We start from the raw sequence: 17,547 nt of genomic DNA, 5'->3' as shown, positions 1-17,547 counted from the left end.
GAGTTCTAGATGACATTTGGTAATTTGAAGAGATGTTAAATGTTACATATAAAAGACACAGAGCTTAGTTAATATTCCTTCTGAAACTTTATATATGCAAACCATATACAGCAATCTATATATATAGATGTGTGTACTCTTTTTTGGATACAAACGGTATCAGTAGTGTGTTTATTTTACTTTTCAGTATATCGTGGGCATCTTTCCATGTTTCTATAATAATAACGCTTCAGATATTGCACTGTTTGGAATATGATCACAGATTATTTCGTCAAATGGATGAAAACATTTAAACAAAACCTTACAAAAGACCCAGAAATACTAACATGCAGATAGATAATCTGGTTTATAAAGTATCTTTACTTTCCCAGGAAGCCACCCTACCTTGTTCCGAGTTATCTCAGTAGAGCCAGAAGGGCCAACTTTTACCTAACTCCTTGGGGAAATTTCAGGCACATCCACATTCTTCAAACTCCAGGCCATCCATCCAAGTTCATTTTCCTGTCTGATGGCATCTTCCATGGATAACTTATGTCAGAATGTTTATTCCTTCCCACAGGAGTGTGACCTTCCTTACCCATTGGCTTCTATAAGACAAAGTGGAATATTGTACACTGAGCCTGATGTCAGTGCAGGAGACAAGCTCGTACAAAGGGGAAGGAGGCACTCTTTCCATTCCCTAAGATTGACCCGTAGACCACTAACGTTCAATTTGGCCCTGTAGTTCTATTATTTTGTGAGTAAAGCGTCCAGGACCTCTCTCAGATACCAGAATCCAAGGATGTTCAAGTCTCTGATATAAAATGGTATCGTATATGCATATAACCTATGCACTTCCTCCCTGTACTTTAAATCATTTCTAGATTACTTAAAATACCTAATACTATATAAATGCTATATAAATAGCTGTACTTTATTATTTAGGGAATAATGGAAAAAAAATCTGTACATTTTCAGTACAGATACAGTTATTTTCCTGACTATTTTGTCTGTGGTTGGTTGCACACGGATGCAGAACCCACAGACACAAAGGGCCAGCTGTACTTGCAGGGCTGTCCTGTGATTTAAAAGCTGCGATTCATTCTATGCAGAACTAAGACCAATGACTGAAAGATGTAAGAAGATAGATGTTTACAATTTTAAAAACTCCATAGCGGTATAACAAAGAGGTGATCTAAGGTACTAATTCTTAAAGGTGACCCCCCAAAGTTTTCATGCTGCCCCAAATTTCTCTCCAGAATTGATACTGGTTAGGTAGAACTGACTAGAGGAAAGATTATGTTTAAACTGACTGGAAGAAAGGCTATTTTAAGATGGCTTTAAATTTAATTTTTCCTTTCTAGCCTAACATGATCCACCAAAGTAATACTTTGCTAGCTGGTTTTGTGTAGGGTAACTGTTTTTCAGAATAAGCTGCAAGGAATAAGGAAAAGTTGAACTGAAGATAACTTATGTTATTTGATACTTACATTATATGGCTATTGAATAAAAGTAGCCTAAATTGATTTGAGTTGAAAGTATTGACATTTTGGACTTTCCATTGACCTCAGAATTTAAATATGTGAGTTAAAGTCTAATTCCAAATATTAGGTTATAAATTAATAAAGAATATGTTTTGTTTTTTTTGTTTTTTTTTTTTAAGAAATAAGGCTGAGCACAATGGCTCATGCCTGTAATCCCAGCACTTTGGTAGGCGAGGCAGGAGGATCACTTGAGCCCAGATACTCAAGACCAGCCTGGTGGGTAACATGGCAAAACCCCATCTCTACAAAAAATAAAAAGTTAGCCAGGCATAGGGGCATGTGCCTATAGTCCCAGCTACTCAGGAGGCTAATGTGGGAGGATCACTTGAGCTTGGGAGGTCAAGGCTGCAGTGAGCTGTGATCACGACAGTACTCTCCAGCTTAGGTGACAGAGTGATACCCTCTTTCAAAAAATAAAATAACTGAGCATATTTATTTTGTTTATAATATGTTATAAACAAACTAACACTAAGTTGCTATAAAACAAGTATGTGTCAGGAAGGGGTCTGAGAAGTACAATTATAAATCCTACCCTTGAAGAAAGTAAGGAGATGAAATAGTAGTGTGAGGTTTTTCCTCACAGGTTTTAAGGAAGACATTTTCAAACAGTGACTTTTTTTTAATTTTTATTTTTTAGAAACTGCTGTGTTACAGAAAAGCATGTGACTTTCAGAATAATCCCGAGTGAGGATGAGTCCAGATGTGCCTCTACTGAATGATTACAAGCAGGACTTCTTTCTGAAGCGCTTTCCACAGACTGTCCTTGGAGGCCCTCGATTCAAATTAGGCTATTGTGCCCCTCCTTACATATATGTTAATCAAATTATTCTTTTTCTAATGCCATGGGTTTGGGGCGGAGTCGGAACACTTTTGTACCAGTTAGGCATCCTGAAAGACTATTACACAGCAGCACTTTCAGGTGGATTAATGCTTTTTACTGCATTTGTCATCCAGTTCACAAGTTTATACGCCAGAAACAAATCAGCAACAGTAGAAAGAATATTAGCCACGGATATCTTAGCAGAGGAGGATGAGCATGAATTTACAAGTTGTGCTGGTGCTGAAACTGTCAAATTTCTCATTCCTGGCAAGAAATATGTAGTCAATACAGTTTTTCATTCTGTTCTTGCTGGATTAGCGTGTGGTCTTGGAACATGGTATCTGCTCCCAAATAGAATAACCTTGCTGTATGGCAGTACAGGAGGCACTGCTCTGCTATTCTTCTTTGGATGGATGACATTATGTATAGGAGAATATTCATTAATTGTAAACACAGCTACAGAGACTGCGACTTTCCAAACACAGGATACTTATGAAATTACTCCTCTTATGAGACCTCTTTATATTTTTTTCTTTGTTTCTGTGGATCTGGCACACAGGTAAAAACCTACCAAATACTTTGTAACTTGCGTTGTTTTTAAGTATACAGAGTAAGAGAGCTCTCCTTTTAGTGTTACAAAAAAATGAATCCATGGATTAAAAATAAACCATTGGATAACAGGTTATTTTGATAATTATTCTTTCAGGATTGATCTCTGTAAAACATACTAAAGCAATAGTTGAAACTTATTAAAGAGTTTTTTTAAAAACCCTTTTTGAGATGAAGGAACTTTTCAATTTTGTGTTTCACTTTAAATAAGGAGCTTTGAGTTTTTAGGATAGCCTGGCTGAAACCTGTGTAAGGAGATGGAACTTTCCTGTGGGGGGGAAAGGAAGAATTTAAAATTTATACACATAAGTATTATATAAAAATTGAGTGACTTTAAGACAAATAGAAAATGTATTTCTAATTTTGTGATAGCAACAATAGAAGTAATATTGATTTTTTAAAAACCAACTTGTTACAGAAGAAAAGTAGAAAGTAGTTTTTTTAACAAACATGGTTGTTCACAAAATTGTTTGATAACCCCTTTTACTTGCCTTTTCAAATTTGACTTTTCTTTCTCTGTCTCTATAGATTGCAGCTTTCTTTTCTTAGGTTAGTGTCCAGGTGGATATCTGTTCAGGCGTGTTATGGTCTGAATATTTGTGTCTCTCCAGAATTCATATATCACAGTCTTAAACCCCAATGTGACAGTATTTGGAGATGGGGCCTTTGGGAGGTAATCAGGTCATGAAGATGGGTCCCTGGTATGATGGGACTAGTCCCCTTATGAGAAGAGGTACCAGAGAGCTTGATCTCTCCCTCTCTGTGCCATCTAAGGGCACAGCAAGAAGGTGGCCACCTGCAAGCCAAAGAAAAGAGCTCTCACCAAAACCTGACCATACTGGCAGCCTGATCTTGGACTTCCAGCCTTCAGAACTGTGAGAAAATAAATTCTGTTCTTTAAGCTACTCAGCCTATGGCATTTTGTTATGGCAGCCCATGCTGATTAAGATTTTGCTACTAAGAAGTGGGATGCCTTTGTAACAAATACCTAAAGATGTGGAAATGGCTTTGTAACTGTTGGTAATGGGTAGAGGCTGAAAGAGATTTTTTTTGTTTCTTTGTTTTGTTTTGTTTGAAACGGAGTCTTTGCTCGGTCTCCCAGGCTGGAGTGCAGTGGCACAGTCTCAGCTCACTGCAACCTCCGCCTCCTGACTTCAAGTGATGCTCCTCCCTGAGCCTCCTGAACAGCTGCAATTACAGACATAGTGCCACCATGCCCAGCTAATTTTCGTATTTTTAGTAGAGACAGGGTTTCGCCATGTTGGCCAGGCTGGTCCCAAACTCCTGACCTCTAGTGATCCACCTGCCTCGGCCTCCCAAGTTCTGGGATTACAGACTTGAGCCGTCATGCCAAGCCAAGACTGGAAGAGTTTTGATGTGCATGCTAGAAATCTGGACATTAAGGGTGATTCTGATGAAGTCTGAAGTCCCCTGAACCCAGAGGAAAGGCAGTCCTTGTTACAAAGTATCAAAGAACTTAGCTGAACTGTGTCCTAGTGTTTTGTGGAAGGTAGAACTTTAGAGCCATGAAGTTGGATACCTACGTAAGGAGAGTTCAAAGCAGTGTTGAAAGGAGCAGTTGGCTTCTCCTGACTGTTTCTAGTAAAATGTGAAAGGAGAGAGATGAATTGAAGAAGGGATTGTTAAGCAAGAAAAGGAACCAGAACTTGAAGATTTGGAAAATTTTCAGCCTGGATTATCCATATTGTAAAACATGAGAAAGCATATTCTGAAGAGAATACCAAAAGTGTGGGGCTGGACTGTCACTCAGTAAAGAGCTTTTGGCATTATATGAGTAGAAACACTGCCAGTTTGAATGGAAGTGGTTGGAGACAGGAAGTAATGAAGGCCGACAGTTGAACTTCTTCGATTTGACAGGATGTAATGATAGAACTGTTCAGCTACAAACGTGCATTATTCTTCTAGAAAAGGAGAAAATGATGCCAAAGGTGATTTAAGGGTCTTGAGGGCTACCACCTCAGTTTCAACAAGTCAGATAGCCTCTACCCAAAGCCTTGGGAGCAGTACTGAACTTCAGAGCCACAGAAGCAGTACCCTCATCTAGAGCAGTGATGGTGACCTGCCACCCCAGTGGCCTGGATGGCAGAGTATGGAACCAAACAGAATTATTCTCAAGCTCTTAGATCTAATGGAATTTGCCTTGCTAGGTTTTGACTTCCTTGGGATCATCACCCTTTTTTTCCTGTTTCTCCTATTGGAGTGGGGATGTCTCTTCTATACCTGCCCTACCCTTAGATTTTGGAAGCACATAACTCATCTGGTTTCACAGGTTCACAGTTGGAGAGGAATTTTGCCTCAGGATGGATTATACCTAGGTCTCATCCATATCTGATTTAGATGAGACTTTGGACTTTAGCCATCAGAGTTAATGCTAGAATGAGTGAAGACTTTGGGGGATATGGGGATGGAATGAATGTATTTTGCATTTGAAAAGGACATGAGTTTTGAGGGGCCAGGGATGGAATGTTATAGACTAATTGTGTTCCCTCAAAAATGTTTACGTTGAAACCCTAACCCCCAATGTGATGGTATTTGGAGATGGGCCTCTGGAAGGTAGTTTATGAAGGTGAGACCCTAGTCTGATAGGATTAGTGCCCTTAGGAGAGACACCAAAGAGCTTGATGTCTCTCTTTTTTCCACATAAAGACACAGAAAAAAGGCAGCCATGTGTAAGCCAGGAAGAGAGTCCTCACCAGAACCTGACTATACTGGCAGCCTGATCTTGTACTTGTAGCCCCCAGAACTGTTAGAAAATAAATTTCTGTTGTTTAAGCCACTCAGTCTGTGGTATTTTGTTATGGCAGCCCAAGCTGATTTAAGACAAGGTATTTTAAAATATTAAGTCAGTTTGGGCACTGAAACTGACCTCTTCTTGGATGTCTGTTTGCAATTTCTTAACTTTTAATCTCCTCTAGTTATACTGCATTTATGAACCAGAGGGCGGTGTAATGCCCATGTAATTCTTCACCTAACCAAAAATGTAAGGGGAGGATTAATAAACAGGAAATCCATTTATAATTGGTTTCTTAATACCACTACCATTTACTGACTATAAAATATATTCCAGTTAAATACTTGGTTTTGAAAAGTTAGTAAAATTGAGTTTAAGTGTGTGTATACACATGATTGCTTTTAAAATATTTAAAATTTGTAAGGTGGTTATTTTCAGAATACAGATTCTTGAGTTACTGTCTCTGTATCCCATTTCTGAGATCAGAAATTGAATGCCTGATGTAATCTTTGGGTTCAAAATGATGTCATAAGTTCTTTAATTTTAAAAAAGAATCTTTTAATTTGGTTTTCCTGACATTCTGCATTACGCATTTCTAAAAGTACATAAAAGGTTTTTTACCAAAATCTTGTTGGATTTAATATACAGTTTTAATGTTTAAGATTTGATAATTACAAAGAGTTCTTTGTTTTTGTTTTTTTAACTGTAACTAAAAAGACAAAGCCAGTCCCCACATCTATTTTTAAAGAAGAAAATAACTATTTTATCCAGAAAAATTACCTCCGGTTTCACTTTTGATTCAGAAAATAATAGAATTGAGATCATCTCTAGACAATAGTTGTGATACTGCAGCCAAATGATGTATGAAATGCATGGACTCTTCAAATTTGGCCAGTTGACAGGTAAATTGTTTCTTAGTTTTATTTCAGAAGATACGAAAGGAAGCAGAAGATGTGAACCCCACAGCGTGGTAATCTTTTCCTTCCCTATTCTTTACCTAGTACAGTTGTGTAATAATACTTTTAAGTGACTTTTTCTGTGCATTTTAATTTTTATCAAAAACATTAAATCTACAGTGCTTAGCTCAGACACTCGGGAATTGTTTGAATGAATGATACACATGTACATCATCTTAGCCACTGTAGAAAACATCTTTTTTCTTGACATGTGGATCTTAGTGAGTATGCAGAATTTGAAACATTTTTATAGCTGTTAGGTTCCAAACTAAGTTGTCATCTTAAGGGCTAAGATTTTTTTTACCCTAGAACATTTTTATTACATTATCAGAAATATTATAATTTAATGTTTTTCCATATTAAAGAATTAACCACAATAATGATCCATTTGGAGCTAAGTCCTATATACAGGAAAATATTCACAATGTTTGATTACTTCAGTTATATTATCCTTGTATATAAATACTTTACTTTGCCATTGCTTATTGTTAAAGGACCAAAAGAGATTTAGGGGTAGAATCTAGTTTTGATAAAAGGTTTCATGAGTATACGTTCTTTTTACACAAATTATCCAATTCTTGATAGAGGAGTGTTGTCTTAGGGAAAAAAAAAAGACTGTACCAATCTCCATGTTTTCCTTGACCTTCCTGTGGCTTGCTATGTATGTATGGTTTGATTTTCTTGATTTTTTTATTACTTGAATGGTTTCTACTCAGAATGAAATGAATTTTATTTTATAAAAAAGTATTGTCCTCTAATTTAGTATCACATTGTTAATCTTGTGTTCATTAATTCTCTGCTTATAAAAACTTGAAGGGCATACATTATGAGGCAGAGCACATTAGTTGGCATAGTCCTGACATCTATGTGAGCAAACATACAATGCCATTACTATATTATATCCATAGTTGCTATACATTTGCTTTGGGACTGTCAGCATATGCTTAAGTGGATAATTATTTCAGAAATTGTCTTTCTTTATTGTTGTTATTTATTTATTTATTTATTTTTTTTTTTTTTGAGACAGAGTCTTGCTCTTGTTGCCCAGGCTGAAGTGCAATTGTGCGATCTTGGTTGACTAGAACCTCCGCCACCTGGGTTCAAGCAATTCTCCTGCCTCAGCCTCCCAAGTATCTGGGATTACAGGCACCCACCACCACACCCAGCTAATTTTTGTATTTTTAGTAGAGATGGGGTTTCTCCATGTTGGCCAGGCTGGTCTCGAACTCCTGACCTCAGGTGATCCACCCACCTTGGCCTCCCAAAGTGCTGGGATTACAAGTGTGAGCCACTGCGCCTGGCCCCAGAAATTGTCTTTCTCCTCAACTTGGATTCCCAGTAGTTCGGGTATTCAAGTACAATTATGCTATAAGTTTTGAGATTTTGTTGTCTTTTGAAAGTTATCTTTGGAACCCCAGAATTACTCTGACCTTATTGGTCTCTGGACACCGTGTTTGATTAGCGTTATTTTTTTTTTAATTCATAATATATTGATATTATGAATGATATATCAACATGATATATTGATAATATGTATAGTCCTGTGCTTTAAAATTAAATTATTTGAAGCAGTTTGATGATGGTACTTTTAACTGTTAAGTGCTGTGCCAAGTTTGAGTTTTTCCACTTAAGGTAGAGGTAGTCGCTACTTCATGAGGAGATTGTAATGTGCAAGTTTGTGTTCTCAAATTCATACCACTGCTTATGCAAAATGGAACAGTGCTGTAAATGCTAGTTAAGTTGTTAGATTAACCTGCAGAGATACAATCATAACCCGAGTTACTCATTTCTGATATTAACCATTCTAATGTTAACTTCTGGGTCCTGGGAGCGGGACAGTACAAGGCAGGGGAAGAGAGGAGCTTTCTCTTTTTTTTTTAGCTGCTAATGTATGAATGTGAGTAAGGCTTTGACTTTCCAAAGTTACTTGAAATTTTAAATTATAAAATTTTAAAACTCTGAAGAATCATTGGTAGAATTTCAGCAAATGTAGTAGTTTAGACATTTAGGGGAGAAATGTTTATGCTCTGGCCTCAGTTGTTCAGTTTTACAAATTCCTGTATTCAATATTCTTACTACTCAATGATGGCTTTTAATTACTTCCTCCTCCTTTGCACATTTGAGTTCACATATTCTCTAAATGCTAAGCTTGTACACAATTGTGTAGGGGTAGTTGCTGATGTAGAAGGACACTTGTCATAATTTGTATGTATTGATCATTTAAAAGTTGGGACTAAGACTTTGTGTGTGGTGTGTGTGTGTGGTTTTATTTTTTTTTTTGGAAAGGAGTGTGTTGTTATTCTGTGTTGCTTTGCTTTTCCTTAAAAGATCCTCTTCTATATATTTTGTGTGATTTAAATGTTCTTTTTTTTATAGGTTTATGGTAAATATGCCAGCTCTAGAACAAATGAATCAGATTTTACACATCTTGTTTGTATTCTTACCCTTTCTGTGGGCACTTGGGACTCTGCCCCCACCCGATGCACTTTTCTTATGGGCAATGGAGCAGATTTTAGAGTTCGGCCTTGGAGGCTCATCTATGTCAACCCACCTACGGTATTTATTTTTAAATATTGATGTTATATGTAACTTATTCTTAAAGAACATTTTTCTTTTCAAGTAAATCTTTTTTTCTTTTTTTTTCTCTACAGGTTATTAGTAATGTTCATCATGTCTGCTGGAACAGCTATAACATCATATTTCATTCCAAGCACTGTCGGTGTGGTTCTTTTCATGACTGGACTTGGTTTCTTGCTGAGTCTGAACTTAAGTGATGTGGGTCACAAAATTGGAACCAAATCTAAGAATTTACCCAGTGGTCCAGAAAAACATTTTTCATGGAAGGAATGCCTTTTCTACATCATTATATTAGTCTTCGCTCTTTTAGAAACTGGTTTGCTTCATCACTTTGCTGGCTTCTCACAGATTTCTAAGGGCAGTTCCCAGGCTATTGTGGGCTATGGTTTGATGATATTACTTACAATACTGTGGATACTTAGAGAAATTCAAAGCGTGTATATCATTGGAATTTTCCGAAATCCTTTTTATCCGAAGGATGCGCAAACTGTGACTGTATTCTTTGAGAAGCAAACTAGGCTCTTGAAGATTGGTATTGTCAGACGGATTTTGCTAACTTTAGGTAGGAAGATATAGTCTATTAACCTTGTGTTACAAATCATATCCTGGAAACATTCAAAAATATTACTGAATTCCCATATTTGTGTGGTATTATACCACATACAAGTGTTCTTTTATGTTTTGGTTTTTTGTTTATTAGCTTTTTTAGTTCATTGCTTAAATGTGCTCAGAAAAAATATATTTGCCAAAATAAGATATGGTAGAAGGAGCTGTTTTGCCTTAATTAAATTTCTCTTTGTTTTCTTTTAGTATCACCTTTTGCCATGATAGCATTTCTCTCATTGGACAGTTCCTTACAAGGGCTCCACTCAGTGTCTGTCTCTATTGGATTCACAAGAGCCTTTAGAATGGTAATCCTAATATGTGTTTAATAGTATTTTCCTATTGCTAAGTTTTATGGTAATTTTGTTTAATAGTTTACTTAGATTATCTAATCTAATTAATGAATAATTTGTATACTGCAGGTATGGCAGAATACAGAAAATGCTTTATTGGAGACAGTCATTGTGTCAACAGTACATTTGATCTCCAGTACAGACATATGGTGGAACAGAAACCTGGATACAGGAATCAGACTCTTACTGGTAAATGTGTCTTTTAACAGCTTTACTGAAGTATCTTTTACATAGTGTAATATTTATCCATTTAGTGGTGTATATTCAGTTTTGTAGTCATCGCTGCAGTCTAATTTTAGAACATTTTCACCATCCCAAAAAGAAACCTCAACTGTTATTTCCCATTCCCCCTCTCCATCTCACCTACTACCCACTGTAGTCCCAGAAGCCACTAATCTACTTTCTGTCTTTATGGGTTTGCATATTTTAGATATTTCCCATGAATGGAATTCTGCAGCATGTGATCTTTTGCATCTGGCTTCTTTCACTTTTATGTTTTCAAGGTTCATTCATGTTATAGCGTGTATCAGTGCAGTCATACACTGTATAAGGACGTTTTGGTCAATGACAGACCACATATACAACGGTGGTTTGATAAGATTATAATGGAGATGAAAAATTCCTATCACCTAGTGGCATAGCCCTTGTAGGGTAGCTCATTACTCACATGTTTGTGGTGATGCTGGTGTAAACAAACCTACTAGGCTGCCCGCCATATAAAAGTATAGCATATACAGTTGTGTACAGCATGTAATACTTGACAATAAGCAACTACAGTTTATATATTTAGTGTACTTTTTATCATTATTTTAGAGTATATTCCTATGTTTAAAAAAAAAAAAGTTGACTGTGAAACAGCCTCAGACAGGTCCTTCAGGAGGTATTCCAGAAGAATTCATTGTTATCGCAGGAGATGACAGCTCTATGTATGTTATTGCCCCTGAAGACTTTACAGTGGAACAAGATGTGGAGGTGGAAGACAGTGATATTAATGATCTGACCCTCTGTAGGCCTAGACTGATATGTGTTTTTGTATCTTCATTTTTGACAAAAAAGTTTTAAAAGTTAAAAATTTTTAAATAGAAAAAAGCTTACAGAATAGGGATATAAAGAAAAAATGTTGAGCAGCTGTACAACGTGTTTTAAGCTAAGTGTCATTACAAAAGAGTCAAAAAGTAAAGAAGTTTATAAAATAAAAACGTTATAGTAAGCTGAGGTTAATTTATTATTGAAGAATGAAAAATATTTTAAAAATAAATTTAGAGTAACCTAAGAGTACAGTGTTTTTAAAATCTATAGTAGTGTATGGTAATGACCTAGGACTTCACATTCATTCACCACTCACTCACTAACTTAGAGCAACTTCTAGTGCTGCAAGCCCCATTCATAGTAAGTGCCCTATTCCAGTGTACCATTTTTTATCTTTTATAATGTATTTTTACTGTACAATTTCAATGTTTAGATACAAAAATACTTACCATTGTGTCACAGTTGCCTACGGTATTCAGTACTGTAACATTTAGTACAGGTTTGTAGCCTATGAGCAATAGGTTATACCATATAGCCTATGTATATAGTAGGCTATATCACCTAGGTTTGTGTGTGTACACTGTATAATATTCACTCAATGATGAATCTCATTATTTGTGAGCATATGTTTTCATTTATCTTAGGTATATGTACCTAGGATTGGAATTTCTGGTCATATAAGAACTCCATGTTTAATACTTCAAGATACTGCAAAACACATTTCTTAGAACATATCCTTGTCTGGCTGGATGTGGTGGATCACGCCTTTAATCCCAGCACTTTGGGAGGCTGAGGAGGGAGGAGGGGTGTGTTTATCTAGATTTCTTTCCTTGTGATATCATTGCCTGGTTCATGTATCAGGGTAGTACCGATCCCCTGAAATGAGTTAGGAAATGTTCCATACTCTTCTATTTTCTGGTAGAAGTTGGTGAAGGATAGGTATTGATTATTCTTAAGTGTTCTGTAGTATTCAATATGTATCTGAAATGTTTTGTGGTATGTAATATTTTGTATTGAAGCCATCTGAGCCTCAGCTTCTCTCTGTGGGTAGTTTTTAAATTATTCAATATCTTTACTTTTTGTAGGTTATTCAGATTTTTTATTTCTTCTTGAGCCAGTTTTAGTAATTTGTGTCTTTCTAGGAATTTGTCCATTTCTGCATTATGTACTATGCGGCCCACAGTGGTTCAACCTTAAAACATAGTTAGTACACTGGCTGTTACTGTTTTTTTTTTTTTTTTTTAAGAAAGTCCAAACTTTAAAATGTAGTCTTGTTTATTAATTGTGAGTTTGGAGAAAGTTAACAAAGAATCAAAGAATAAGATCTATTTCTTCAAAAATATTGGGGCAATAATAAAATTACTGTATAGTCTTTCTTATGTGATCTTGAAATTTCATGAAAAATCTTTAAGGATAGATAAAAATGATTTTTACATTTCTACAGGTTGGTATCATACGTGATCGTTTGATCCGGTTCATCTCTAAATTGCAGTTTGCCATGACTGTACTTTTGACATCATGGACAGAGAAAAAACAACGTCGAAAAACAACTGCCACTTTATGTATACTCAACATTGTCTTTTCTCCATTCGTGTTGGTCATCATAATTTTTTCTACACTACTGTCTTCTCCCTTACTCCCCCTTTTCACCCTTCCTGTGTTCTTGGTGGGGTTTCCCCGACCTATTCAGAGTTGGCCAGGAGCAGCGGGCACCACAGCCTGTGTGTGTACAGATACAGTATACTACTACCAAATGGTGCCCAGGTTGACTGCTGTGCTGCAGACTGCAATGGCAGCTGGAAGTTTAGGTAAGTAAATGGGTTGTGCTCAAGAATTTCTCACTAATGTATTTAAAGTACAAAAAAATAACAAATAGGAAAGCAATCTTTTTATCCAACCATAAGATAGCATAGCAACCATAACAATTTGATGTGTAGTTTTATCCAACTGTAAGATAGCATAGCAACCATAACAATTTGATGTGTAGGCAGAAGGACTAAATATGAAATTAGAAGTTTTATCTCCTGCTCCTTGTTTTCATCTAAATTAAGTTACAAAATAAAAATACTCGGGGAAATTTTTATTAAGGTGATTTGATAATTTTTAAAATACATTTTCTTGAATAAATTCAGATTACGATTGCATCATTGAAACATGGAAACACCTTTCCCCCAGGATTTCCCTGAATTTATAATGAGTTCATGTCAAGTAGATGCAACAGCATACGTTCATAAAGTTTAGTGAAAACTAGCTTTACATAATATGCGCTTGAGAGCAGTGGGAATTTTGTTCATACTTTACAAGTTATAGAGACTTAAGCAGTCTGACAAGATAACTGGACAGGATAACAAGAACTTTGGTCAGTGATCAGCAGGTAAGGTAGCCTCCCAAAATGAAATGCTATGCAGTTATTAGCAAGAAAATAGGTTTTTGATGACAGTAAACTAATTTTATGAGTTCTAATGCTTTTGTCAAACACTAACTGTAAATTTTAACTGTATTGTACTTCTCAAGGTTGGTTTTAGATAAGGTATAAAATTGATGACACTAGTGTATCATCTCCTACCATGTGCTTTAACCCCTGAAACTTGCTTTTAAAATGACAGATAACTTTCTGACAAACTCATTCTAGGCAGAGTAGCAATTTAAGATTAGAGTTTTAATAAAATGCTTACTTGGGGTTGAACTTTTCTAATTATTATGTGAGATGATTTATGCGAAGAAAAATATTTTATCTTTGTAGTACAAATGTTCTATGAATAATCATTTTTCTTATAGAAAATAGTCTATACTTACAATACTTTTATCCAGTGCTAATTAATTTTCATTATGTAATGCTATTCTACTTTTTAAAACACCTGTGGGGTAAAACTCCCATCAGCAATAGTAATTAGATAAAAATTATACTTTATTATCAAACCAATTATATTCAACCAAGAAGTGTATTATAAAGTATTTTCTGGTGGGGAAAAAAGGAATGAGATAATATTTCATATACATCAGAGTGGCAAAAATGTAAACAATTTGACACTACCAAGTATTGGCTAGGGCATGGGGAATAAGAACTTTCAGACCTTTCTGGAAGGAAATGTAAATTTCTACAACCACTTTGAAGAGTTAAATGGTAGTCTGTAATAAAGATGTACATATCCCATGGCTGAGGGATTCCAATTTCTGATTCCATGATTTAGTGATTCCAATTCTAGGGAAATTCTAGTACATGTGTTTTGGGGGTCCTCAAGACTACCCCAGGTTTGATGGTCCACTAGGAGAACTCACGGCTAAGATTTATTATAGCAAAAGGATGCAGAGCAAAATCAGCAAAGGGGAAAATCACAAGGAGTAAAAGAGACCAGGTGCAAGTCTCCAGGAGTTGCACAGAGTCACACAGAATGTGCTTAATTCCCTGGCAACAAGTTGTGATGTGTTGACTTCCAGAGAAGCTCATTTGAGACTCAATGCCCAGGGCTTTTATTGCAGGCTGGTCATGCAGGCACTGTCTGCCTAGCACATACCAATACTCCAGAATCCCAAAAGGAGAGCAGGTGTTCGTTGTATACTGTATTGTTTGCACAGTTAGACACAATGGGAGACTCTTACCAGGTAGCGGGTTCCCAGATGCCAGGCAAGGACCAACCATATAAGCAGACCTTTTGAAGAATAGTAGTCGGTTCTGGTATGTTAACACTGTTCTGAACCACATGTTGTACAAGCAGACTTGCACAAAGGTAATTTCTGCAACATTACTTATAATAGTGAAAAGTTGGAAACATCTGAAAAGTTTATCAATGAGGAAATGAATACTCAAATTCAATTAAATTGATGCAGTGTATTTTCGACAGCAGTTATAATAAATTTTAGCTGTTTGCCATAGATGTAGGCAAATTTCATCAATAAAAGAGAAAAACTAAATTTAAAAAGTATTTGTACAGTGTGGTAGCATTTTATGTACATTTTTTAAACCATAAAACACTTTTATATGTTCATATGCATGTATATAAAAATGTCAAAGATATTTTAAGTCATGACTGTCAAGCTGACTTTTATAGACTCAATACTTTTCCTAATATAATTGACATGTATTTAAGATTTTATACAACAAGTTCTAATTTGTTTTTCTGGAAAATCCTTGAATTTTTATGTATTATCACCTGCAGATTGTCTGTTCCAGCTGCTCTTGTAAAGAGTTAATTTAATGCCTCTTGAAATGCAGTGAGTAGTTATTTCTGTTCATGACCTAATGAGAGGGTAGGAGTCGTGAATCAGTTCTAGATGTCTTTTCAGTTTTGAAGATTCACATGGCAAAATAAAAGAAGCTTGAAAAATGATTTTCTTTTTTTTTTTTCTAATTTGTTGTAGGTCTCCTCCTACCTGGATCTCATTACTTGGGCCGTTTTCAGGATCGTTTAATATGGATAATGATTCTGGAATGTGGCTATACTTACTGCTATATTAACATTAAGGTCAGTGTGCATTTAAAACATCGCTAGTATTTTTATAGTTCATGTGTAAAATTTTACTTGTTATGTTCACATCAAACACTCAGTTTCAAAGAAGAATATCTTTTCAATTACCTGTGAAAACACCTAGGGATTTTTAAAGTATATTTCGATGAGCACACGTTGATAGGTGGACTAATGTTAATTGTATAATAGAGCATGGTAACAAAATATACCTGCTTCCATTCCTTCCGGTCCTATTCTTGTTACCTCTGTCTAGCTGAGCATCTCAAAAGTGTGAATCAGTAACGTTTTTTAACTCCTATATCATTTAAGTATTCTCAATAAAAACTGTATTCTAATCCTACTGCCCCTACCTGCTATACTCGATTTCTCTCCTTCCTTGAAGAGCAAATGGCCTTATCAGAGCTGTTTATAGTTGTATCTCCAATTTAATTTCTTCCATTCTATCTTCAACTTACTCTAGGTTTTTGACCCTGCTACTCCACCCGACCTGCTGTTGTCAAGGTCGCCAGTGCCTGGCACATTGCTAACTCCAGTGATCAACTCTCAGAACGAGTCTTATTTGAACCATCAGCAGCATTTTACACAGCTGTTCTCTTCTCTTCACTTGTTTCATGGGTTCCTTCTCTACTTTGTGGTTCCTTCTCTTTTCTTTGACCTTTTAACACCAGAGTGTCCCAGAGCCCAGCAGTCCTTGATGACAACTCTGTCCTTCTGGTTGTTCAGGCCAGAAATACTAGAGTCATGTTTGACTCCTTTTTCACTTGTATACTCCCACACCCAGTCCAACAAGAAATCCTGTGGGCTCCACCTTTAAACCATATGCTGTATCCCATCTCTTTTTACCACCTTGGTCCCAGCTACCTTGATCCCTTACCTGAATAATTGAAATAACCTCCTAATTGGTTGTCCTGCTTCCACCTATGTGCCCCTACAGTATCCTGTCAACCAGAATGATCTTTAAAATCTAAGTCAAACCATGTCACTTCTGTACTCAAAACCTTGCAGTGGATCTCTTCTTTCATTCAGAGTAAAAGCCAGGCTCTAAATGGCCAGGCTTCCTATTCCCTCTTTGGCCTTCTCTATTACTTTAACCCTCTCACTCTATTCCAGCCTACTGGCTATTCCCTCTGCCTGAAACACTCTGCTTTCAGATAATCATCTAACTCCCTCCCTCACCACTTTCAGGTCTTTGCTCAAATGTCACCTCCTCAGTGAGATCTCCTATGGCCATCATATTTAAAATTACACTCCCACTCTTATCCCAGCACTCCCAATCCCCCTTGCCTTGCTTTACTTTTTCCTTATTTTTATAGTACTTATACCTTCTCATAAACTATATAATTTACTTATTAGTTTTACTGTTGATTACCCATGTCCCTCACTTTATAAGTATCACAAGCACAGGGATCTCTTGTTTTTATTCAGGAATACATCCTAAGCCCCCAAAACAGTGCCTGGCACAGAATAGGCCTTTAACAAAAAAAAAAAAAATTTTTAATGAATAGTTAAGTTAATATTTTGTACTAGCACAGATTGGATAAAATCGCTAGTGACTAAAAAGCTGTCTCTTTATTCCAGTGGTTCTCAAAATGCAGTGCCCAGACTAGTATTAGTAATACTTCCTGAGAACTTGTTAGAAGTGGAAATTCTTGAGCCCTACCCTGAACCTGCTAAGTTAGAAACTCTGGGGGTGGGCTCAGCAATCTGTATTTCAAAGAGCACTCTCAAGTGATGCTGACTCACCTACAGATTGAGAACCTCTGTTCTAGTCTAACCCATACGAGAAGACAAAAAATACTGAGGACATTTTGATTACTTATTTTTATTCTATTTAAAAATGATATGGTTTAATAATACGT

The 17,547-nt window shown here is 36.2% G+C and overlaps 1 protein-coding gene across 6 annotated transcripts in view; it reads left to right on the top strand.

Moving 5' to 3' along the window:
• The window catches only part of PCNX4 (pecanex 4), a 39,942-nt gene that overhangs the window by 11,048 nt on the left and 11,347 nt on the right, over window positions 1-17,547 (top strand). For 4 of the 6 annotated variants that reach the window (XM_023231702.3, XM_023231710.3, XM_023231723.2 and 1 more), the window contains 7 exons: window positions 2,161-2,902; window positions 9,037-9,216; window positions 9,312-9,799; window positions 10,048-10,148; window positions 10,263-10,382; window positions 12,667-13,030; window positions 15,582-15,685. In XM_023231702.3, coding sequence (XP_023087470.2) covers window positions 2,214-2,902; window positions 9,037-9,216; window positions 9,312-9,799; window positions 10,048-10,148; window positions 10,263-10,382; window positions 12,667-13,030; window positions 15,582-15,685 — 2,046 coding nt within the window. In that variant the 5' untranslated portion in view covers window positions 2,161-2,213. Of the gene's footprint in view, window positions 1-1,700; window positions 1,740-2,160; window positions 2,903-9,036; window positions 9,217-9,311; window positions 9,800-10,047; window positions 10,149-10,262; window positions 10,383-12,666; window positions 13,031-15,581; window positions 15,686-17,547 lie in introns of those variants that run through there. The other 2 variants (XM_023231729.2, XM_023231734.3) reach the window with 2 other exon arrangements.

Source organism: Piliocolobus tephrosceles, chromosome 6, assembly GCF_002776525.5.
Source record: "Piliocolobus tephrosceles isolate RC106 chromosome 6, ASM277652v3, whole genome shotgun sequence".
In the NCBI taxonomy this organism is placed as follows: domain Eukaryota; kingdom Metazoa; phylum Chordata; class Mammalia; order Primates; family Cercopithecidae; genus Piliocolobus; species Piliocolobus tephrosceles.
Note: the sequence above shows the minus strand (reverse complement) of the source record. Positions and strands in the feature narration are given on the sequence as shown.